Source organism: Lupinus angustifolius, chromosome LG10 (assembly GCF_001865875.1).
Source record: "Lupinus angustifolius cultivar Tanjil chromosome LG10, LupAngTanjil_v1.0, whole genome shotgun sequence".
NCBI classification, from domain to species: domain Eukaryota; kingdom Viridiplantae; phylum Streptophyta; class Magnoliopsida; order Fabales; family Fabaceae; genus Lupinus; species Lupinus angustifolius.
The window spans coordinates 2,393,009-2,419,505 of record NC_032018.1 but is presented as its reverse complement, the minus strand read 5'-3'; the positions used below and the strand labels follow the sequence as shown (position 1 = coordinate 2,419,505).

Below are 26,497 nucleotides of genomic sequence, written 5' to 3'. Positions count from 1 at the left end.
TTACTCTGTCAAAGTTGTATGAGTGTGAAAGCAAAACTACAATTTCGTTGGAACATTGCTCACATCAGTTTATTTTACAAGCAAAATCAATCTAGAAGGTCATCATTCTCCATTAATATAGAGCAAATTATAGAAAATATTATTTTATTTTGAAAAATGTTTTTTAATACTCCTATTGGGATACTTATCCGGGACAGTGTATGTCATTATGAATGTGAATGAATTGATGAATAACAAAATATATTGTATACTAAAGTGACATGAAATAAATGTATTATATTACCATATGAGAGAGATTTAGAGTGTATGTCATATCTTGAAAATTGTAAGCTGAAAGCTATTCTTTGATTTTTGTTGTTTTTCATTTTGGCTCATATATGATGTAGTAATTATATTATTTCTACAATTAAAGCGTTTAAATTTTATGTACTGATAGTGTAAAATTTTTACACTGTCAACACGTCATCCACCATTGATTTGTAATAATTTTGTTTGAAAGTTAATACTAGCTAACATATGAATGATGAAGATTTACTGATAGTGTAAAAAACACTTACACTGTCAATGTATACCTATTAAATCCATACTTTAATAGGATCACTCTTATCATTCTATTGTTGTTATTTATATATCTAAACTTCTACTATTTCTCTTGAAACAAGTCAAACTATCTTTATCTATTTCTTATTTAATTTTTTATTTCTATTCATCCAAAAAACAGATTAAAAATAAATGATAACTAAAATTTTCATTAGTTTTCAAAATAAGTTTTTGAATGTCTATAAGTTGTGTTATTTTAGGTGTTAGAAATAATTTTCCTTTGCTATTTTGTACAGAAGTTATGATATATTTATATGCCAACAGAAAAAGCAACCTTTGACTTTCTCATGTATTGAATAGTCAAAGTCTTTAAGCAAGCCAACAATTCTGAACTTTTCTGTCTGTAAAATCAAACATTGCATTGCATATTACAAATCATTTTTCTCATTCATCACAAACAATTTCATCTTCAATACATACTCAAACACCAAGATGAAAATATTAATCCAACCATGTCTTAAATTACCATTTTACTATCTTCTAACCTTCTTCATCATTTTGAGCCATGCAAAATCTCAGTCTCAGCTATATGATCAAGAACATGGAGTACTGTTGAAGATAAAGCAATACCTTCAGAACCCTTCTTTTCTCAGCCACTGGAACTCATCAAACTCCTCACACTGTTCTTGGCCAGAGATCACATGCAACAATGACTCTATCACTGGACTTGCTCTTGTTAATACTAACATCAATCAAACAATACCACCTTTCTTATGTGACCTCAAAAACCTCACACATGTTGACTTCAACTTGAATTACATTCCTGGAGAGTTTCCAACATATCTCTACAACTGTTCCAAACTTGAGTACTTGGACCTGTCTATGAACAACTTTGTTGGTAATGTTTCAATATCCATCTTCAAATATTTTTAGATATGAAGTTTGATTAGGATGTAGGAGTTGTTTTCTATGTATTATTTCATGGTTTAACTAGGATGGATTATATCATTAAACCAGGTTTCTTCTATCTCATGTCAATGCTTTGAAAATAGGAGCAACCTTTTTTAGATTTGACATGCAGAGAAATGCACAACCTTATTCATATTTCCTTTCTGTTTCTCTCTATTTTCAACAGGTGTGATACCTGATGATATTGATAGCTTGTCTAATTTGCAGTATCTTAACCTTAGTTACACCAACTTCACTGGTGATATTCCTGCCAGTATTGGAAGGCTAAAGGAACTTAGATATCTTCCACTTCAGTATTGTTTATTCAATGGAACTTATCCTGATGAAATAGGCAACTTGTCAAATCTTGAAACCTTGGATTTGTCTTCTAACTATGAGTTTCCTCCTTCAAAGTTGCCATTGACATGGACCAAGTTGAATAAATTGAAGGTCTTTTATATGTATGGCTGCAACTTAATTGATGAAATTCCTGAAACAATTGGAGAAATGGTTGCATTGGAGAAGTTAGATATATCACAAAACAGTCTAACTGGACACATTCCAAGTGGTTTGTTCATGCTGAAGAATCTGAGCATACTCTTTCTTTACCAAAACAGTCTTTCCGGGGAGATACCGGATGTGGTTGAAGCATTAAATTTGACCATCATTGATCTCACAAGCAATGAACTTACAGGGAAAATACCAGATGATTTTGGAAAGCTACAAAAGTTAACAGGCTTGAGTTTGACTCTCAATAAGTTGTCAGGGGAGATACCAGAAAGCTTAGGCCTTCTTCCGTCTCTGGTAGATTTCCGCGTCTTCAGCAACAATTTATCGGGTACTATTCCTCCTGATTTTGGCCGTTCCTCAAAGCTAGGATCCTTTCACATTGCTTCCAATAATTTATCAGGAAGGTTACCAGAGAACTTATGCTATCATGGTGAGTTACTTAATTTAACTACATATGACAATGATCTTAGTGGCGAGTTGCCAGAGTCACTAGGAAATTGTAGTAGCCTGTTGGAGATTAAAATTTACAATAATCAGTTTTCTGGTAACATTCCTAGTGGTCTTTGGGCATCTTTCAATTTGTTAACTTTCATGGTAAGCCACAACAAGTTCACTGGTGTTCTTCCCGAAATATTGTCTTCAAATGTTTCGCTCTTTGAGATAAGTTCGAATCAGTTTTCTGGTAGAATTCCAACCGGAGTATCATCCTGGACTAATGTGGTAGTGTTTGAAGCCAGTAAGAACTACTTGAACGGAAGTATTCCGGAAGAGCTAACAACTCTTCCCAGATTAACCACTCTTTTGCTTGATCAGAACCAGCTCATAGGGCCACTTCCATCAAAAATAATATCATGGGAGTCCTTAGTAACTCTAAATTTAAGCCAAAATCAACTCTCTGGACAAATTCCTGATGCAATTGGTCAGTTACCTGTCCTTAGCCAGCTTGACTTGTCAGAAAACCAATTCCATGGCCAAATACCTTCAAGACTTCCAAGACTCACCAATCTCAATCTATCTTCCAATAACTTGACAGGGACGATTCCAAGTGAGTTTGAAAATTCTGCATTTGCAAGTAGCTTTTTGGACAATCCTGGCCTTTGTTCTGACACAGCAGCACTGAATCTTACCTTGTGTAATTCTGGAACTACTGAAAGGTCAAGCAAGGACTCATCTAGGTCTCTACCTTTGATTATAAGCCTTGCGGTTGTAACCTTCTTACTCGCTTGTTTGATGTCATTCTTGATTATCAGACGTTGCAGAAAGAGAAAGCAAGGACTTGATAACTCATGGATACTCATCTCCTTTCAGAGGCTGAATTTCACTGAATCAAACATAGTGTCTTCAATGACAGAACATAATATTATTGGCAGTGGTGGATATGGCACAGTATACCGCATCCCTATCAATGATTTAGGCTATGTTGCTGTGAAAAAGATTTGGAATAACAGAAAGTTAGACAAGAAGCTTGAGAGCTCCTTTCATGCTGAAGTTAAAGTATTGAGCAACATTCGTCATAACAACATTGTGAAGTTGTTGTGCTGTATCTCAAATGAGAATTCTATGCTGCTTGTATATGAGTATCTCGAAAACAGTAGCCTAGATAGGTGGCTGCACAAGAAGAGAAAGTCATCAGTCGTGTCAGGTTCAGTCCATCATTTCGTCCTTGATTGGCCTAAGAGATTGAAAATTGCCGTAGGAATTGCTCAAGGTTTGAGCTACATGCACCATGATTGCTCACCACCCATTGTTCATAGAGATGTGAAAACAAGCAACATCATTTTGGATTCTCAGCTCAATGCAAAAGTTGCTGATTTTGGTCTGGCTAGGATGTTGATCAAGCAAGGGGAACTTGAGACCATGTCAAGTGTGGTTGGATCATTTGGATATATTGCTCCAGGTGAATGGCATGCAAATTCTTTGCTTAGTAACAAATATATATTGGCCATAAACTTTCGGCTCCTAGCTTATCGGCCATAAACTTTCGCTAAACTTTTGGCTCCTAGCTTTGCTTATAGCTAGTTGTCTAATCTCAATGCTTAATGTCATGTTTTTATATTTGAATGTTAATTGCTTATACATACATTGCTTTTCATATAACAAGGAAATGGCTCTTGCTGCTATAATAGTGTATTCTATTTTCTTATTGTTTCTAACATTTTCATATATGAATGGCAGAATATGTACAAACTACTAGAGTCAGTGAAAAGATTGATGTGTTTAGCTTTGGAGTTATCCTATTGGAACTGACAACTGGTAAAGAAGCTAACAAAGGAGATGAGCACTCATCTCTTGCAGAATGGGCATGGCGCCGAGTTCAGTTAGGAAGCAACATAGAAGAGCTGCTAGACAATGAAATCATGGAAAATAGTTACTTGGGTGAAATGTGTAATGTTTTCAAACTTGGTGTCATGTGTACTTCAACACTGCCAGATAGTAGACCTTCAATGAAGGAGGCCTTGCAAGTATTGCTCATGTGTGGAGAATCATTGGCTCATGGAGAGAGGAATGTTTGCCACTATGATGTTATTCCTCTTCTTGGAAATTCAAAGGGGGAGTGTAGGTTGGATGTTGATAATGATAGCTAGATTGATTGGAAAATGATCATCTCACAACCTTTTTTCCCGGCGCACCTACTTTATAACCATTGATCATCTACACATTGTTTCTTAGAGGAAAAAATTATCGAATTATAAAGTATGTGTAAAAGGGGCGTCGGAGATATTACAGAAGTGTGACTAATGAACTTGGTTTTGAAGGTTAGCGACTAATTCAAGAATTGAAGTGAAATACAGACATAGGATAGCAGATATAGAGTACGGTAATGTAGAGCTGCATGGATGGATGGCATAGACTAGAAGTACTTTGTAACATTTGTAAATGCATTTGGTCCTTAGTCCTTACCAATTTTACTTTGATGTGTATGTCAAACTTTGAAGTTTTTAAGTTTTTTGCTAGAGTTCTTGCATAAAATTTAGATCATTTAAGTATTATGTTTAGTCTTTACTGTCAAGAATTAATTTACCATTTCGGTTATTGGTATTAACCGCTACTCTGGAAGAAATGTTTTTATGTGACGCTAATCATTTAATAAACTATCTTTGTAGCATTTTCTCCAGAATGTTTCAGTTTAACCTCCCAGTAATCACTCCTAAAAATTATCAGCTTTGTTAGGTTCAGGCAGGGTAACCAAAAAAGAAAGCTCTCCAATCAATGTAAGTCATACTAAACAAATAATCAAAAAGAACTTCTGATGTATAACAGAAAATATTTAAACCAGAATCTTTTACCCTTGTCCATAAATTAATTTGTGATGTATTATCATTGGATAATGGTTACATTGACAAAAGTCAAGTTTACATCTGGACCCCTTATAATCCCTTCCTTAAAATGGTAGAGACACTATAACCAAAATAATGCCCTAGTAGACTAGGTCCTCTCTTACTTAAAGGTTCTATAGAACCATAACTAGTGCTTTGTTGCTCCAATCTATAGATCTATTAGGAATACAAGAAAAATGGGGGGAGAGAGAGACAGAGAGCAATGTTTTGCACACTCTCCTCGATACATTCTCTACTACTAGATTGAATCCATGCAGGACACTCCCGCACGAATTTTACCTAGTAATAGAGCATGACAAATAGTATGTCGCTAGCATTTCTCGTACAATAAACTGAAACTAGTGTTACACTTGCTTACCTTAGCATTAAACATATCTTCAGGATTCTTCCACTCCTAAATAATGTGAATGAGAAGATGCCAAGAGAGCAGCTCCAATACCAGAGCCATCATTAGAATGCTCAAGGCCAATAGTCTCAGCTGTATCGTCTCCCAACAACTCCTTTAGTGTACTCTCCAAGCAAGTTCTAAATTTAGTGTAGTGTTCAAACAACCCTCCATCCAATGCTATCACTGATCTTTGTTTCTCCCCATCCTTAATTGTGTCTCTTCCTATTTTCTTAAGGATGCCTACAATACCGGCAGCAGCGAGGCGGGCCCCACGAAAAGCAACAATGTCACAGAGTTCCACGACAATCTTCCTCACTTTTAGAGATGTATTATGGATCTGACAAAAAGGATAGTAAGAAAAACTAATCACTTTCAATGTAGGACAAGAAATGCCAATTTTTGTTCGTCCTATATTAAAAGATAACAAGGAATAGATTCTAAGGTAGCATTTGGCAACATATCAAAACAAGATGGAACAAAACGAGTCATGTTCGGTGTATTTTATAAATAGAACAAAACAAGACACTTGAACAAAAAATTTAACATTTTGGTTCCACTAAAAGAGGTAGAACCAAAGAGAACAAAACATAACATTTTGTTCCATCATGTTCTCTTTGCACACTAAACTCTACTTAAGAGTTCAATTTATCATCAAAGTTTCTTGCATTCTATATCTAATTCAAGAAAAACAATTAACTGGATGAAATAAATATGTGAACCGACCACCATATCCATGTCCAACATGGTCAGAAGAGCTTTTATACCTCTAATATATCTCTCAATTTGTTTCCAACCACCTTCAGATCTGAAGATGTGTCATGATGCATGGCCGACATATCAGGTGTCCTATACATCCCATAAAAAAGATATGAAAACTTTGGAAGCTTCAATATAAATGAAAACTTTGGAAGCTTCAATATATGTAGAAGTCTAAATAGAGCATGTACTTTAGCTTGATCAACTGTACAAATTAAAGCAATTAGTAATCGGGCTAAAGTTTATGACTCATTGTTGGGCAGGTTAAAATGAATGATTGGTTGGATAAATTAGCATACCTAAGTATGAAGGGAATTCTCAACTTCAGAGGAACAGTATCTCCAAAAAAATCAGCTTCTTCGGCCATCTTCAATAAAGCTCTCCTTACAATGTCCCCCAAGTACATACCAGAAATTAACTTCTCAAACATCTGCAACAAAATAGTGTTAGAGTATTACAGACACACATTAGTCGTTCAACCGATGATAGATAATCATTACCTGTTCTCCAGGGTTTAAGCTCTCTGAATCTAAAGCATGATCGTATTCTGTTATAGGAAGATAGGAGGAACGGAAATTACCCCACTCCATGTTTATAACCTACAGAATTAGTAAATTATCAATGTGCTTTGACACAGAGGTAATTATTACCTGCTTCCTAGAATAGTGGTAAACACGGTTCTATCATACTAGAAAAATGAGTGTCATAAATATTCATATTTCATAAACTACTTACCATCTCTCCGGATTTTGGTAGATGACCTTGCCACTTTGGAATCACATGTGCACGTTCTACATATGCTGCATTTGTCCCGGTGCCAAGAATCACCCCAGCAATGACATCCTGATTGCTGAATCTGGCTTTAGCTAATGTTCCAACAGTATCATTAACCTACATCATATTACAATGTTAGGCTTTCATTCCGGTTTAGGATATTGAGTAACCAAGAATTTTGTAGAACTCTGAAACTGAAAAACCTCATTAATCCAATTTTCTGTCAGACAAACAGAAAGTCATTTTCAAAACCGGAATTTTAAAAGGGAGATGGGGGATCATAAAGAGAGGAAAATAGCACTGACCAGAGCTGCAACACGCATATCCAGGCCGATTTTCTCCATGGACTTGGTTAGTGCCCCCACCACATCTTCTCCAACCTACAAACAATCCAAACAGAATCCATAAAGAAGTAACTATCAAGTACCATGCTCGATATATGAATAGCTGAAAATTAAGATAAAACTAGTAAAAGAGCGTTCTCTCTTTGTAAAGAGTTCATATGATAAATGTGGGAACCGCAACAAGGTCAGCGTAGTAGTTTCTGGGCTCATACATTTAATACAACAATAAAACAATTAAACGGGTGTTTTAGTGTACGTGTTGAGAAAGTAGACTCATGCGTGTATCAGGATTATGCACCATAATCATGACCAACATAACCAAATGACAATACAAAAAAAAATGAATATCACAGAATCAAGGTAACAAGAATTACCACATCCTCAATATCGAAACCCTTAGTCCATTTTAATAGAGTCCCGGATGCAATTGATATTTGCCTCACTGGAAATGAGAAGGTAAAACCCAGTTCTCTTTGTCTGCCGGGGGGAGGGTGAAACTCTTCAGGTTCTGAACTAATAAACTTTGCCAGAGATGTTGCTATAAAATCAAATAATTCCTGTAATGGCATAATTAACATATTTAAGAGCCTGCATGGGTTAAACGCTTTTGATAGATTTTCTCATTATAGACTTACATTTGAAGAACTAGTCATCAAATGAGGAGGAATTGAAACTTCTTCCGACTCTATGTTGACAACGCCTTTCCCTTTTCCACCTAAATGCACACGGAGGGCACGGAAGTTTGTACCACCAAGATCCAATGCATAAAAGAGTCCTTTTTCATCCCTATAAATAGTGTGACAAAGCAAAGAATGATCATTAAAAGAAGCAACCTTTAAAAATTACATGTTCATGTGATAGAAAAATGAAAATTTATAATTTTTCCTTCCATAAATTGAAACACAACGCTATACTTAAATCATTCAAATTTTCTGTTTCTGCATCTTGTCCTTAGATTCTTCGCAACATCGCTTTAGAAGCAAAGTGGCATCATGTAGCAGGACTGAAACATTAACATGATGGATGTTTTATTGTCATGGCAGATGAACAAATAATTGTTGGAAGCTAGGGAGAAAAAACCAGAAATCACTCACATTTAAAGAGCTACCCAATAATCAATAACAACCAATTATTCAGCAATGTCAGAATTATTATTATAAACATAATCTGAAAAGTTAACTAGAAATTCACTAAGCTAGTCAAGTAAAAGTAACACTAAAATCAATTTATCCTCAACTGTTAAATGTAATTTTTTGAATTATCTACTAACTAACCATATCAGAATCATGGGAATAAAGTGTCTGCTCCTACCAGGAGATAATTTTATCTCCTTAGATACACTAAGTGTTTGTATCTTATTTCTTTCTTTTCATAATATATTTTAAAATGAAATAAGATATGTGTCAAACACTCATTATCATCTGTTTTTATGTTAACTCTTTCAAAACTATATAACTTCTCACAAATTAGAAAAATAAATAAAAGTACTGACCCTGTTGGAAGCTTATCAACATAGCTTATTAACATTTTGAGTTTGCTAGCACCTTCAGAAGCAAGACCTGCATGCATCTCAACTTCCATTGCGTCACTTATTTGCCTAAGCTTCTCAGTTGGGGCCCCACACTGTTTTTCAAACTCTTTCACTATACTCAATACTTGACCCCACTTCCCGGATCTCTTCATCTGGTGCCGCGCCACCAGAACCGCCGCAGAAAAAACTGCGGCGGCGGAAACAACAGCAACTGTTACCGCCACTTTCCCCATCAGAACAACGCAGGATTACACAGTCAATCACAAAGGGTGAGCGAAATAATGATGAAGTTGGAAACTTTTGGAGGAAATAAGGAAAGGGTCGATGGTAAATCTGAAATCAGGAGAGAGAAAAAATGTGTTTGTGTTCGGAGAGTCCTAAGATTCTTCTTATAATACATGATGATGAAGGTGGAAGACAAATTTTGTCTAAAAGATATAGTTTTAGTAATTTGTGCCACGTCAGATTTTAACTTATCCAACAAAAAAACATTCACAAACATATTTATTCGTAGACAACTAATAAATTATTGACAACATATAAACTTTTAATATTAAATTAAAGTTTAATTCTAATTAAACTTTTTCATAAATAATAACAAAAGAAAATATAAAAACACTTGTGTTCAAATATAATATATTAGATAAGTTTTTTTTTTATGATATTTAATGAAACCATCAAAGTTAACTTCTAAAGAAAATTTCCAAAATCATCACCACATTTAATACTGATCAATCTTATAATTTGAAATTTTATGTATCACATTAATTACATCACACACAAATATCTACTAATTATTTATTAGAGGAATATATATGTGTTGTCAGTGTAAAAATTTATACATAGTTAATATATTATCACCATTCATTTATACTATTTTTTTAAAAATTTAATGATGATTAAAAATGAATGATAAATGATAAACTGACAGTGTATAAAACTTATACACTATCAATGTACAAAATTCATATATTGTTTGTGTATACATTTTTTCTCATCATTAATATCATCTATATTAATGATAAACTTATAGACTAATTATTTTTATTGAAGTGAACTAAACAAAAAAATAGCCTCATCAATTTGTAGATATTCACTTATATAATAATACTTAGTTGAAATTTATGTAAAAGAAATATTAAAATATATGATTAGAAAAAATAATTTTAATTATATATTTATTAAATTATCCTAATGAATAAATTTTAAATTAATTAATAAATAATAAATAAATGTTATGTTATGTTCTCTATCTAATAATTTAATAAATTTAAGTTAACTTTACAATTAATTTTATATAACTGATGTAGTTCAATCGACTGTTTTCATAACTATAAACTCACATCTTTATACTATAAGATATAAGATATAAACTCAAACTATGCATTATTGATAATAAAAACAAAATTCTTTAATTTGAGGTAATCTTTAACAATTGAAATGTTAATTGTGGAAAAGACTTATTGGTAATAAAAAAATCAAAGTATAGTATGACTAGTTTAGTTTAATACAAAATGGATTACTTTTGTACATATCAATGTGTAATCGCATAACAAAGATTTCATCCAATAAAAATAAGATAACTGAAATTAGTTGTACAAAGGTGGAAAGTCACTGTTTGTTATGGTATTGTTTTATTTTTTAATAAGATAATATATTATAGATAAATGGTAAGGAGTTCTTTTTTTAGAAGTTGAGAGAATAATAAAATTGTCAAATTTATAGGGTAATAATTTATTTGTTATATCGAAAGTTAACATTTACATTTTGGATAAAATTATACAAATCATAGATACATAGAATAACATTATCTAAGAGTTGTGTATTTATATTTTTGGATAAGTTTATCCAAAATAAAATACTTTGCAATTATAATGTTTGTTTATCATATATTTCATACTTTTTAATAATTATTCTTGGAATATAAATTTTTTAAATTGTTAACTTTATCTACAACTATAAAATCTTGAAAAGATAACTTTCTTTTATGCTTATCCAGAATTGTTATTGACACCTTTAGATAAAGTTATTTGGAAGTCAAAATTTGGTAAAGTATAATTGCAAAAAAATAATATAATAATCTTATAGTATGGAATTAATCTTTTTTTTTTAAATGTGTAATTATATATTTAACAAATATTGAATCATTACTTTTTTTATTTTTCTGATTAATATTGAATCATTATTTTTTTTATTTTTCTGAATGATATTGAAGGATTACTAGATTAATATGTTGTTCATATATAATTGCAAACCTACCCCTTAATAATATGTCAATTCAAATGCTATGAGGAAATGGTGTAATGCATATCACATTTTTTAAGATTTGGTGTCCGTATACTACTAATCCTATAAAAAATGCTAATTAGTTAAGAAAAAATCATAAAAACAAAAAATCATATGAAGACATAAATATTTTGGGACATATGATCTTTGTTCCTATTGTAAAATGGTATGGGAAATGGTGGAGATCTCTTCAGTTTTTTCTGTTTTGTTTTCCATTTCATCTCAACTTATGGTCAATAATTTGCTTCTAAAAAATTAAACCTAGTATTTTATCACATAGATAATTTATTTTGAGGCTCATCTCCGAATGAATATGCATTCTGAGAAAAGATATTTTACATATTTTCTAGTAGAATTTTATTAGAGAAAAAATATATGTTCTGTGTGAGTTTTTCAAAACAAAAAAAAAAGTAATCCAAATAAATAGTAATGATTGTATATAAATTTTTATATTAACAATACATAAACATCACACTTATTTTATTAACTTTAAACCTAAATATTCATTAACAAACTAAACTAATTTTTATGATACTAAACACAACATTTTATTATTAACTTACCACTTTTCTAAAAACAAAATCATAAAAAATGGAGGACATTCAAACTTAAAATGCATAAATTACAATTTGTATTTGCTATTGTCACAATCATATCCACAATGGGTCATAGGCTATAAGGTTTAGGAAGAGATATAATATAATATTGGGCATCTCCTAAGTCTTAAATAATATGGTATCGTCACTATGTTTCTTGTGGTTAAAACGTAAAAAACTATTTTTTATATTTTCTAAATGGTCTTTCAATAAAAGTTTTAAAATTAAAAGTCAATTACAAATTGGAAAATACATTAACACATCATTCTTCCATAATAAAATCACACTTTCATTAACTACATAAACATGTACAAAGTTAATTTATTTGATTAAGAATTTAATTATAAAACAAAATAATGTATTTTTTAATTTTATGTCTCATCAGAGATTATCATGCTTCTACAAAGTACAATATGGAAAAATACTACATAGTTCTGGGTTCAGTGGTTTGCAATTAAAGAATTTATTTTAATTTATTGAAGAAAAATTAATAAAAGATGAATGGTCATCACTCAAAAACTAACTTCATACTTCAATAAATAATAGCAAAGGCAATATAAATGATTATAAATATTTATTGGCTCAAAGTAGAAAGAAAAATATGATATAAATCTTAGCATCACTATTAGATTCTCAGAAATAATTATTTAATTAAACATGTTTTAATTTTACTAAAATATTAATTTAGAACAAATAATTAATAACAGAAGAGATTGCATTGATGATGAACCAATTTTCACTTAGATAAATAACAAATGTAGTATCAATAACTGTCACTATTTATTGACTTTAAGCAGAAAGTATGATATGATATGAGTCATAATCTCAATATTAAAATAAAAAATTATTTAAAACATTTATTTATTTTAAATAAAGAGAACTAATAATAGATAAAATTGCATTAATCATAAATCAACTTCTCAATTTGATTAAAAGGAGAGTAGTACTAATGGCAACAACCATTGATATCATATATCAAATTTCAAACTAACATAACAAATTTTGATACTGTTTTGGTCATGCAAAAATTGTTGTTCTTATTGGGAAAGATAAAGATAATTAATAGGTTAGGTAAAGTGAACATGGTGTAATATTGAGTTTGAGTTGGCAATGACTCACACATGTTAGCATAAAAAACTTCCATATATTGAGATTAAATTAAACAAACAATGGGCAGTTTTAGTTTTGAAAAGGAGGTAGAGGCTGCTCATAATATATTATACACTTTTTATTTTGGAATCATTTGACCATTAATCAATGAATCAATTTGGATTTTTCATACCTCTATCTTTTTTAAGTTTGTACACTCCAAGTTTATTAATCAATGTATCTAAGTCCATTCACTTTAATGAAATTATGTGTCATTTCTCTCTTTTTTACCCCTACAAATTTAGTTATTTTATATGAATGTTTTACATCATATATCTCTTCAAGAGAGATGAAATGAGTAAGAAGGAATGTAATTAAGTTAAATAGACAAGAAAAATGCAGGTAAAATATGAAAAGGGTTTGGTTATTCATCATTTATGTAGGGATAAGCAATATGATATTAAACTCTGCTTAAAGTCACAGCCATCATGATGTTTTTGCATTTCAAACATTGCAACTGTTATCCTGAATTGACCAATTTCAAATGGCTGCATTAGCCACCATCAGAATGCACCATTGCATCTAGCCAATCAAATGTGATGTTGTAATAAAGTTTTAAATTTTATTAAACAGAACTTTTGTATATTTTAGATTAAAATGATACAATACTATACAGCACTAGTTATGTCACTGATTTGGTGCAAGTTACTTTCAATATGTCTAATAACATGTTTCTATGCTTATGGACACTATTGTTTACATGACATGCCAAAACAGATCATATTGAAAAATCAAGAGGAAGGACACCTTCATTGCAATAGTAATATTCTCATATTGTGATTATTATTGTACTTAGTGCTTAGATATTGTATTACAATGAATTTCACTTGCATCCACATACCACTAGCTCAGATTGAAATTGATGTGATTCAGTGCATGTACTTACATTCACATATAGGACTTTCTTCAAGTGAGTGTAAAGTAGAGGTATCATTTAGCATTCTGAAACAACTAGATACTCATCGCTTAAAGTGCTATGTATTTTGATACAGATAAGAAATGTTCAACACAGTAGAGCAAGAACAATTGAAGATAATAAAGAAGTTTGTGTATTAATATTTGAAAGATTTATATGATAATATAGTGGAAGATATTTCTACTGTTATATTCCTAACAAATATCATGTCCATGGGTCCTAACATATTTTATCAAATTCTCTGTGAAGCACAAGTTGCACAATTAGCTGCTTTTAACACTGCAGCAGACATCCTATAATTGGAAACAAGCTAACAAGAACCTTGGGAATATGAGAAAATATACTTATATAACGTTTTGGCCTTTTTACAAGTGTGTACCGATACCAATGCTTACGGACCAAACTTGCAAGTTGACATGGAAAAATAAGGAAGCGTACGGCACAAGAATTACTTGGTTAGCTCTGCACGAGTTGGAACTACAGGTACAAGAAAATTGCCAAAGGCTGAATCAAAGATCCTATAGTTCCCAGTACAACCATCCTTTTGTGCTTCTGTTGCTGCAAAATACTTCTTCGCCTGTTGAAGTGTCGCACTAACCTGCATACGAGAGAGAGAGAGATTAACTGGAGATATAGGCATATGGGTACATACATGGAAAAGTATAAAAGAAAAGAATGCCACGACGAAAGGGCCAAGCAAAAAGAAATACCGATGGTCCATTACTCGATGCAGTAGCTATGCCATTTTTTGTATTAGATGAAACTAGAATCCTGTAAGCAATGGAATGCAGATCAAAATACATTTCTCTTTGGAAATCCACATAAACTGTTACTTAATGATATAAATTGACAAAACCATCTTTTATAGTAGAGAATCTAGCTTTAACCATCATTGAAATGATAAAGTGAAACTAAAGACAGAGGTACCCTACAAGCCACAATTAGCCAAAATGAGAACTCTTTATTAGTACATGCAAAGTGGATGAAGGGTTATAACTTTCAAGAGAAACTAATATGGGCACAGGGCACCTTTCACATTGTCAGTTAAATCCTATTTATTGATTACAAGGGAGACAGATTAGGGTCCTAAGATAAGAGAAACTAGACAACATATTCCTTGTCCAGTAGAAGATCTTAAAGCCTAGGATGGGCATATATGAATATGATAACCTCTCACCTCGAAGACTTCAGTTATAAGTTTATAGCCGAAAGGATTTGGCGATTCAAAAGGATACTGCAATATCAGGTAAAAAAAGAGTAAGCCACCATTTCAGTCCATCAATTTATAAACGCATGCCGTATTAGTATCTGATTTTGTGAAATTACCATTTCAATTTTTTAGACTGTAAGCATTAATCATATTAGTTCCGAAATTATGATCCACCACACCCTACATTCAGGGGCCAAAATGATATCCCAAAAATGATAATTTCCTAAAGTCAAGTACTAATACAGGGTGCTAATAAATTCAGGGACTGAAATGGTGGTTTTATATTTTGAAAGCATATTTTAATTTTTACATAATCATCCAAATACTGATGAATTATACGCATGAGTAACACATAACCATTTGCTCTATCAACAAAAATAATTTATTTTTCTCATTAAGTAGTATTCAGCTCCATATCAAGAATAATTTGTCTGGAAAACAAAATCCCATGAATGATAAAAATCATCTTTAAAAACCCAACAAAAATAACAGGGTAAAGGTCAAAACTTTATGCTCAACATCACTAAAACTAAGCATATCAAATGTGAAAAATCATATGAGACAAAAATATGAAGAAACATAAATAAATAAAAAAGATAGAGGTTTATGAAAGACATAGCCATTGTTTACCCGGGAGAAAGTGACTCGTCAATCTTCCTTCTCTTGGCTTCAAATGTCATACTTTCCTCTCAATTATTTTTCCTCCTCCTCTTCTTCTTTTCTCTCTACAATAAGTTTTGGTTATTGTGCAATTCTTCAACTTCAGCATCAAAGGACATTACTTTGGGTAAAGCCCATCAAAAGTATTTGAACAAAATCCATAAATTTCCATCCTCATAAGCCCACATCATTCAAAGTTGGATGCTATTTAAATACATATATGTTATTTAAATTAGATGATCACAATATCATATATTATTTATTATATTACTTATATTTTTAAAATTTTAATAATAATTAAAAATAATGTAATGATTGTGTAAAACTTACTAGGATGTATACATTCTCTCTCATCTTTTAAACTGATGAAAAGTGAGTAAAATTCTAACGGGTCAAGGTTCATGTTTACCTTTCCCTAATTAAATTGCTCATCTTATACACTTATTATTCATTATATCATTTTTATACTAACAAATAACATAATAATATTAAGATATGATTACAAGGTTATGTTATTCTAAGTTAAAGTATGAGATTTATGTGCATATTGATCCTTGTCCAAAAAAAGAATGACATACTCTATATTAACGGAACTTTATCATCTATATAAAACAAATTGGTATGATATATTCAAATTATAATACATGAACATTAAAAATCATTACTCTTATTGACACTAGAATTCCTTGGAAGAAAAAAATTATGAATGAAATATAATATGCAGTATTTACAAAGAAATGTATTTGGTTATTAGTAAAAAATTAATATACTTCTTTAAGTAAACACTATCTTGATAGAGATCAATGTAACTGCCCATTATTTTTATTTTCTCTTGCCAAAATTGGATAAAAACAGCTATGAATGCAATTGTTGGATGCTGTTTTGATGTACACATGAGATCTATACTCTCTTCAGGAACTAAGATTTGATAGCAAAGAATTACCATAGAGTAAACCCACCACTCTGCAAGTAAGTACGGGTTAGTACTTAACAGAGTAAGGGACCCGCTTTGCTTCACATGTGATGCAGAAATATAGGGACATTTTGGCCTCACAAACTTATCACTCATTCTTACTCCATTTTAGTTAATAGCATATTTTATGAGTAATGGACAATAACCATATATTGAATTTAATAATCACAACACAATAACAATCTAAGTAAGGTTGCATTCAATCTGCTGGTAAACCAAAATATCAAATATTCAATCTATAAAAGCGACATTTATTGGAAGTAACAACTATACAGTTTAGTTTGTTACCGAATGTGTGGGAATACCCTTAATTATATCAAAAAATCTATTGAATTTATTAATCATTAGAATAAATAAAAAGTTATGTGACCAATGGATGTAGAAGTACTTAAGTAGTATTAAAAACATGTAGATATAAGAGGATTGAAATGGATAAGAAATAGTGTAAAGAGATGAGTATAATGGGGTTGAGAGTGAATGAAAAAAGATGGGGTTTGGAAACAAGAAAGTGGGCATCAAAGTATACTGAATACCCCTCGTGCGTTCTGTGCTGCTGAAAATAGAGACAACACCCTATCTTGTTTGCCTTACGTACCTCTTTTCATCTCAGTACTCTGTCAACAATTTGGTCTCTTCTGAGCAGAGTCCTTCCCTCTGTTTCCTTGCTGGCCCTCATTATCTATATCATGGGGACACAATCCAACTATTTCTTTTACATTTTCGGATTGGACCACTTATTCCATTTTATGCTAACTTCTCTCTTCCTTTTCAGGTATCTAAAAAAAAGGGTTAGGTGCACAAAACTCTCACCCAGTAAGGTATGCCGTATTACTCTTGTAAATGAAGAGATAGTTTCTAGAATTTGAATTTATAACCCCTCGTCACGAGATAGATAAATAATCTTGTGCTTGGAAAAAAGTGCAAATTACTAACATATTTCAGTTGTCTTAATTACGACTTCATTTACATATTCTACTTCTATTAGGACTAACTAGTTACACTGAAATGTGGAAATATTGAACATTCTCTCCATAACAGTGACCATCTTTTTTTAATTTTAATTTGAAATTGAACATCAGCATTAGGGTTTGAAAATATTTGATATATTAGCACATGTAAGATTAGAAAATAATGATTTATGATTCGAAAAGGGTGAACATGTTCCACAGAATACTTGAATGGAGGAAGCAGCATAACTAAGGTTATGCCAAAATATCCGGACAGCATAACCAGAGTGATGCATGATTACTGTTTTTTTGACTTGTTTTTTCCTCTTCATTGCTCTCTCTTTCTTCCATGTGTGCCAATATGTTTATGGCTTTGAGGCATTGTACAAACCTGGTGGGGGCTTCAAAGAGGTCCTGTGTCCCTCCCTCTCTATTTGGACTTGGCAGAACAACACACTCTTTAAGGAATACAACTCAAACATTTCTATTCTAAATCCATATCACCTATCTTAAAACCTTCTTTCCAACTCTCTCTCACTTTATCTCTATTTGAAATTATTATATTCGACAATAGTAATTTCAAATACAATTGTTTTAATTAATATTAAAGATAGGATGAGATGTAAGTTTGAAGTTCAGGAATATCACCTTGTCATTGAGTGGAAAAAAATATTTAAATTTAATTTAATTTTTAAATGTTTTTCTGATCAATCATATCCATGAGATTCATTTAATTGAAGTGGGTGAGTTAGTACGTGATTCCATATTTTCCTTGAATCAAGGACCTAATTTCATAAATAGTGAGAAGTTTATTGTATATATTGCTTGCACGGAGTTAGAGATGGGTGCTATTCAGTTATTCTTGTTTTCATCCATTTATCTGTTCTATCCTATTTGCATTACAAATTAAATATATATATATCCTCTTGGGATAACACACATGAATTATAATTGCTACTCTGGAAATGACAAAATCATCCTTATCATCTCCTTTATCCCCTGTACATATAGCTCCCAAGTCGCCAAAAAAAAACAGAGGTCAAAAATATTAATCTTAATTCACATTTCTTTTTATATAGAAAAAATATATATGATTAAACAAGAATAAAAATATCAGAGCTGAATCATATCAAGAGCAAGTTTGTTCGTTCACAATGCTAATCAATGGCTGTTTCTGACCGTCTGATCCATTCACAGCATCATCAAGGGATGTCAGTAACTGGGCCCGAGAAGCCTGGTACTCCCAATCAGTGGTCCCAACCACATACAACATGAGTCCCGCGCAACAAACCTGGGCCATTAACAGGCCCATCCATAGCCCACGAAACCCAACCTCCATCCAAAACCCAAGCCCAACCGCTACAGGCATTCCGACAAAATAAAACGCGGCAACGTTCACGTTCGCCGCCACATTCGGCCTTGCCGTTCCCCTCACAACACCACACCCCACCGTCTGTGGACAGTTTCCGAGCTCGCAAAGCCCAAGTATCGGCAACGCCGCCGCGGTCAACTGCAAAATCTCCTTATCTCCGGTGAACATTCTCCCCCACCGGTTCCTCATCGTCATCGCGAATACCACCGCCATGAACCCCATCGCTCCAGCGAGAAACACCGCCACAACCGCCGATAACCTCGCTCGGGAAGGCCGGTTAGCCCCGAGCTCATTCCCGACGCGCGTGGACACCGCGAACCCTAGCGACGAAGGAAAAACGTAAATCAACGACGTCGTTTGAATCAACACTCCCATGGCTGCCACGGTGGCGGTAGGGTCCACCATTATCCCACACATGACGATCATAATCTCATACCACCACCACTCCAAGCAAACGGAAACACAGCTCGGCGCCGAAAGCTTAATCAATGGCTTCCAGCCGCTGAAACACTCTCGGCTCGGATTCTGCCACGTGTCACTATGGACCCCGCTTATCCAGAGATACGTCACCACCAAAACGAGAATGGAGAAATTAGAAGCGGCGGAGGCGGCGGCGATGCCAGCAACGCCGTGTTTAATGAGAAAAAAGTTGAACGGTAAATGGAGTAATGTTCCGGCGAGAGATGATAACGTGACAGGGTGGGTGACGTTTTGTGCGCGAAGGTAGATTCTGATTGGGTGAAGAAACGAATTGGTGAGAAGATCAGGGAGTAAAAAGTAAAGATAGGTTTGGGCTAGGGTAGTGATCTGGTGCGGTTGGTGTAAAAGGAGTAAAATTTTGGACATGTTGATAAAAAGCAATGTAATGGGAAGAGAACATGTTAAGAGGAATATGATGCAACGTTGAAGGGTGAGAGAAAGTAGTTTAGGACGGTTAGCCCCAAAGGCTTGAGAACAGAGTGGTTCCATTCCAAGAGAGAGACCTGAAAGGACAGAATAGCCTGTGATGTTTGCAAATGCTATAGCTATTGACCCTGCTGCTAGTTCTAACTCTCCTAGGTGCCCAAGGAACAGCATTGATACTATGGAACGTGTGTAGAAAATGAGAGCTGTTAATGCTATGGGAAAGGCTAGAGCTAAGAGTGATTTAGTTTCTTTTATGATACTGGACACAGTCACCAACTTTGTTTGTTTTTGTGTTTGTTTTTCTAGATCATGTGTTTTTGTTCCTATCATGCTGCTGGTCTTTGATTCACACATGTTAGCCTACTTTATGAATATATATGATGGGTGATGATGAGTTGAAGTGCAGGTTGATGAATATGATGCAAGAATGGTGTTAGTGTTGAACTTTAATGGTTTGTTTGGTATAAGAAAAGTGGTGGTGCAGAGATACTCTCGTAAAGGGCACTCTTATTTCTTATTTGAGAATGTGATAGAGGAAACTAATTACTTCGTGTGATTCATGAAGATGTGAGAAGGATATGGGCATGTATAAATAAAGGATATCAAACCTCATTTTCCTGTTTAAAATATGTCATTCTTTTTCCACCCATTTGCTTCAGTTTAGGTCTTTAGGACTGTAAAAGGGTTCGCATATCAATTATGGATAATATGTTTTCTTTCCTAACCATGATTTAACATCCTATGTTTAACTCATTTAATTTAATTTAATTTTATTCTTTACCTCAAAACTTATATAAACATCTATTTTAAAAAGAAAAAAATGTGAACTTTAGTTTCACGAATCACAATGTTGTTAATCTTCTGTGAGGTTAGCTTGATACAAAGTTAAAATTCAAGAACAAGAATTGTAAAAAAAATATCAAGCTGTTCAGCATATCACTGAAAGGAACAATTCCCAACAATAATAAAAATGTTCTCTATTTTTTGTATAGCTGTTTCTGATAATTTTAGAATAACTTTACTATTTATAATATAAAGTAATAAATATAGAAACAGAATTGCTTCAAAATTGTAGTAAAGAAATAGATGATTAAGAAACTTTTGCCGTGCTCAGCCATGCAACATGTCATGCTTGCTATTCCATGTTGAAAGCTAGGTCATGGTTAGGCTAAACCACCAATTTCGGCTAAGTACTGGGTATCGATGAACCTACTTTGGTCAATCGGACAATTTAAAGAAAGGATATAGTTAATCGGATAGATCCAAACAACAATATGAGACTATGAGTGAGCATAACCTTTGTTATTCGTCTATCAAGCTACCTGCATAGGATTGTCATTTCACCTAAACAACATAGACATCTGCTACAAACTACATGCCACCTGAGTCCATGTATCCCTTTCCGCCGGACGACAAAGACAAGCCTAGAATATGGCTACTAGGGCTATGGTAGGCTATAAGTCAATTATCCACATAGTACGGATTTGCTAGAACTATGCAACACAAATAAAACAACTTATGCTTATCTAGGATATGCTCGATCAGATAACATCTCCATATGAAAGATATCTTAACTATCTCTATCATTATTACATTAGATTCATTATTCTCTCATCTCTCATATATTGACTTGAAGATTGTATCACTTATTCAATACCCACCCAAAAGCTTCCAACTCAATCCTAGGTGACATCCAGAAGACTCCCTGCTCAGAAACCTCCATCCAACCCAACTTCATCCATACCAAAGAACACATGCATAAGCATAACTCTCTCGACTCGTTTCTTCTTCTATTCATTTGCTCCCTACATGAGTGACTACCATTTCACATCACAAAAACTTATACTTTAATGTTTACAATAAGGTGCATTTGCTTAGTTGCTATTCACTATGTTCCACTTTAATGTTTTGTTGGCCGAGGAAAGAAAATGAGAAGAGAGAAACATGTGAGAGACTTTAAAGAGAAATAAAAAAGTGAGAAAATGAGTAGATTGTCATATTGTTTGGTATGAGAGAAATGAAGAAGAAAGAGAAGAGAATAGATAATGATATTATGTTTTAAAAGACAAAACTATCTTTAAATAATAAAGAATAAATAAATATTATTATATTCGTAAGGGTTAAAATTGTCATTTTCATAAATTTTATTCTCTTCATTCACTTTCTTCTCATCTTTAGGGAGAATTACTTTTTATGGGTCTCACATCTATTTTATCTCCCCCCTTATTTCTCATCATCCAAATGGGTGAAAAACCCACTTTCTCTACTACTTCTTTCCCTTCATCTTCTTTACTCTCTTTCTCTCTCAAACCAAAGGAAGGCTATTGTCTAGATAGTATTTTTAAGTTTTAAAATAATATTTGTTATTTTATGAAATTAAAGTGTATTAACTATTTTTGTTCTTTCTCTTTTGCCTTCATCACAATTAGTATGTTGGTCGACCCACATTCTTATTTTTTTAGATAATTATATCACATATTTTTGTATTAGATGTACATGATACTATAATTTTTGTGATAAAAGAAATATGAAAATGAATTGTGATATTATTAAAAATTGTTATTGAGTTTGATATTTTTGGTATATGTAATTTCCTCTAACTTCCATTAACATTCTTTTATAATATGGGAAAACATTGTAATAATAATTAATTAGAATGACAAAATAGGCAATAAAAAATTACACTATATTAGATGAAAGGGGAAAAATATATGTGAGAGAAACCTGACTAAAATGAGAGTACATTATGAAGTTTTTTATGATGTTATTGTGTCACCCTCATATTTAATTATCATTGATAATTTATTCTTAAATAAATAAATAATGAATTATGTTATGCAAATAAATAGTGAATAATGCATGTTTTGAATATATATAACTGATGATAATGAATACTTATTATACCCTAAGTTTTTAGAGGATAAAAAGTAAAAACACCAACTAATTAAGTTGTCTTGTGAACCGAGTAGCAAACAAAATTTTCATTTTATTTGAATTTCACACATTATTTTATAATTTATTACAACTCCTCATAAAATAAAAATAACATGTACTTTTTGCCCACAAATCATAACGACAAACATCATTCTTATTTTTTATTGGGTCCTACAACCTAGCCACACTTTTATATGTTACGATAAATATAACAAAATATTAAGAATAATTACTTATTTATTTACTCATAAATTAAAAAATAGATATGATTTATTATAAATAAAAGTATAATTTTTATTGTAAATATAAAAATAAATTATGCAGGCACGAATGAATAAAAAAATAATTTCAAAATACAACAAAAATTACAACATATTAAGTTAAAATAAATAAAATACATAAAATAGATAAAGTCACAACATACAAAAGTCATCTCTCCTCACCAAGAACTGTTTTTATTTATTAAGAACTCATATTATTTAAGAACAAAACTCAAGAAATAAAAATATTATAATAAAAAACAGAATAAAAATGTTTTTATTATCAATAACAACTATGTATGCACTAAGATCATTATTAGTTATTAAAGAATGTATAATGGACCTCAAAAAAACATATGTCACTCCTTTTCTTCTTAGGAGGGTATTATGTCCTTTTGAACGAGATTAATCCTCTTATATTAATACATCAATGAACATAATTTGGTTAAAACTATTAGTCCTACCTTTTTTGCTATACTCACATTACTAAGATTTTTTTACATTAAGGCTTCAAGTTCAACGCGTAAGTTAGGAATAAACGAAAGTTAAATAGTGTAGCAACATATTTCAATTTAAGTATAATAATTATTGTATCATAAAATAATAATAATTAAACAACGAAAATAAAATATAGATGATAGATTCAATTTAAATATTATCAAAAAGTTTAAACAACTAACTAAATGTAAAATAAAATAACTATAGCAAGGGATGTAAGAGGGGTGAGCATGAGTCGAGTTGGGTCGAATAAGGCTTGTCCTTTTCGACCCTAAATATTGGTAGAGTCATTTTTGTACCCCGAACCCGGCCTTAAATACGAAGCTAACTCGACCCAAAATATCGACCGAGTTAACATTTGAACTCGAACATAGACCCAATTAAATATAATACATATATCTTTAAGATAAAGTCTTCTCAATGTTTTACTTATTATTATGAATATGTAATTTGACATATGAAGTGATATACATATATTGTTAATCATGTATTATGATAAAAAATTAGAGAGTCAATGATATTTTCAACTAAATAGATGTTATTACTTTATACATAATTGAATAGAAACAATACAAATATGGTAAGTGAGTGATCATGAGACGAGTTAAGAGACATGTCACACTTGCCCCTACCTAATCTTAAATATTATATGAGTTTAATTTTTGAATCCAAACTTAACTCTATACTCGATGATGATTGAGTCATATTGAGTAAACAAATAAAAGAGTCCTACTCGCCTAGTAAGAGTCACGTAGCAAGGGCGTGAGGGCTAGTAGTTTGAGACACTAGATTCCATTTCTCAATGCTGCAGTAGCTATTGGGTCTGACCGGGACTTGTCTTCTAGATTTGGGCCTAGACCATTGACATATATTGTATTATATTCTCATAATAATAAAAGTATAATATCTATATTTTACTCTATTAATAATATAAATTGTATTTTTGAAAAGTCAATAATAATTAAAAATAAAATAATAAATAGTGAATGATGGACTGACGGTATATAAAATTCTTATATTGTGAATGTTTTTCTCTAATAATAAACTTAAACAATTTTAAATAAAAAATATATATATATATAAATGTAAAAACTAAAATTATAAAGTTTTGGAGCTTTTGGTGAAGTAATCTGATTAGGCCGCTGGAATTGGCGTGGACCCCAGCAACAAGTCAAGAAAAAGAAAACATGAGCAAAAGCAAAATGAAACAAAAGTTGGGGGATTTGTCAAAACTGGCTTCTATGGTCTGATTTTTAACGTCCCAAACACTCCATTCTTTTTTGGTTTGGTTAATTCCCCCAAACTACACTTCCATCAACAAACAACCACCCCTACCCCAACACCACAAATCTTATGTCCCCACCTTGAAATTCCTCTTCAATACCAATCTTCTATTCACCCAAAAAAACTTTTAAATTCACCATGCATCAATGCATTTTTATACAATTATTAGTTAGGCCACATTCATTGGGCTATACTTAATTTTCTTAACAATATTGCTTGTTTGGAAAGAGATAAATAGCATGATATATAGTTATATACATTACAAATATAATTATAATACAAATTATATGACTCTCAAAATCTTAACATATCGTGCTAACTATCGCATGTCGGGTTTTAAAAGTTAGGCAGATAGATAAGTACAGGAACATCTCATGTTATGAGTGGAATTGATTATTGTAGTTAAAACAGTGGTCTTTGAAGAGTAGGGTCACATGGGGGAGTGCGCAATTAATGGAGGGTGCTGCATAATGGTGAGTGTAGTAGGCTCCCATTTTCACAACAGATGGTTGGAAGGAAACATGCACTTATGTCTATTAATGGGACAATAATATCAACTATATACTTATATAGTTAGAGTAGTTATTAAGATGGAGCTACTAAATATCATATCCTAATACTCTGAACCAAATCACATATAGCTTGTTGATGTGGCAATATAAACTCTAGGAGCAAAGGTTTGTGTTTGGGGAACAAGCTCATTCTTATTGGTTAGTGGGTAGGGTAGGATCTCGGAAGTGCAGTTTTCTTCTTTAGTTTTAAGGGTAAATTTATCTTATCGTGATAAATATAAAGATACAAGTGTAATAACATATAACATTTTATTTGTTTTTTGGCATTACTTGCCGAAGAGTCTCATTCCATATATAGTGGGGCATCTTTCTTGCTTAGTCACTTGATCATGGAGGCACATGATCAGTTGCAAAATCTGTTCCTACATGAGTTGGGGAGGCTGTGTAGGCTATAATTAACTATCTTTCTTTGAATAAGTATGAGTTAATGTATATGCTACACAAAAGAGATATTAACTGAAAGCAATAGTTTACTGTGTGAGATTGAGAGATGAGGTGAGAAAATCCAATAAATTAGATTATATATGAATTATCAAAAAGTATAAATTTGTGTTTTTTAAAACTGAACATATAACTATTGACCAACTTTTGATTTTGATCATTGGACTATGGTTTAATTACCATTATTATCTATCTTCATGCATGTACACTTAGTTCTTAATTCTAAAGCATTCAGAGTTATTGATCACAAAGGAAGCACATGCTATATATGCCTTAATTTCCTTTTGTTAATTCTTGGTACACACTAGAAATGTAGAAAATTTATGAAACTGAGATCAAAATGCAGAATACCGATTGATTAATT

At 32.1% G+C, this 26,497-nt stretch overlaps 3 protein-coding genes across 4 annotated transcripts; 1 reads left to right on the top strand and 2 right to left on the bottom strand.

The window, feature by feature from the left end:
• LOC109358387 (receptor-like protein kinase HSL1) lies at positions 962 to 5,147 on the top strand. Its single transcript, XM_019602583.1, has 3 exons — positions 962 to 1,438; positions 1,676 to 3,895; positions 4,174 to 5,147. Exons 1-3 carry the CDS (start codon positions 1,033 to 1,035, stop codon positions 4,581 to 4,583), a joined length of 3,036 nt encoding a protein of 1,011 aa, XP_019458128.1. The 5' UTR covers positions 962 to 1,032; the 3' UTR covers positions 4,584 to 5,147.
• LOC109358389 (hexokinase-1-like) lies at positions 5,288 to 9,535 on the bottom strand. Of its 2 annotated transcripts, none has more exons than XM_019602585.1 (10): positions 9,091 to 9,535; positions 8,234 to 8,384; positions 7,973 to 8,155; positions 7,560 to 7,634; positions 7,216 to 7,371; positions 6,981 to 7,079; positions 6,780 to 6,910; positions 6,489 to 6,570; positions 5,550 to 6,061; positions 5,288 to 5,433 (listed from the first exon to the last, which is right to left on the bottom strand). In XM_019602585.1, the coding sequence occupies exons 1-9, from the start codon at positions 9,360 to 9,362 to the stop codon at positions 5,714 to 5,716; spliced, it is 1,497 nt and encodes a 498-aa protein (XP_019458130.1). In that variant the 5' UTR covers positions 9,363 to 9,535; the 3' UTR covers positions 5,288 to 5,433; positions 5,550 to 5,713. The 2 variants fall into 2 exon arrangements, with proteins under 2 accessions (XP_019458130.1, XP_019458131.1); XM_019602586.1 differs by having other exon boundaries at positions 5,288 to 6,061; positions 9,091 to 9,370; positions 9,408 to 9,535.
• On the bottom strand, positions 18,712 to 20,813 carry LOC109357761 (protein DETOXIFICATION 51-like). The gene has a single exon (XM_019601804.1). The coding sequence runs from the start codon at positions 20,496 to 20,498 to the stop codon at positions 18,996 to 18,998; it is 1,503 nt and encodes a 500-aa protein (XP_019457349.1). The 5' UTR covers positions 20,499 to 20,813; the 3' UTR covers positions 18,712 to 18,995.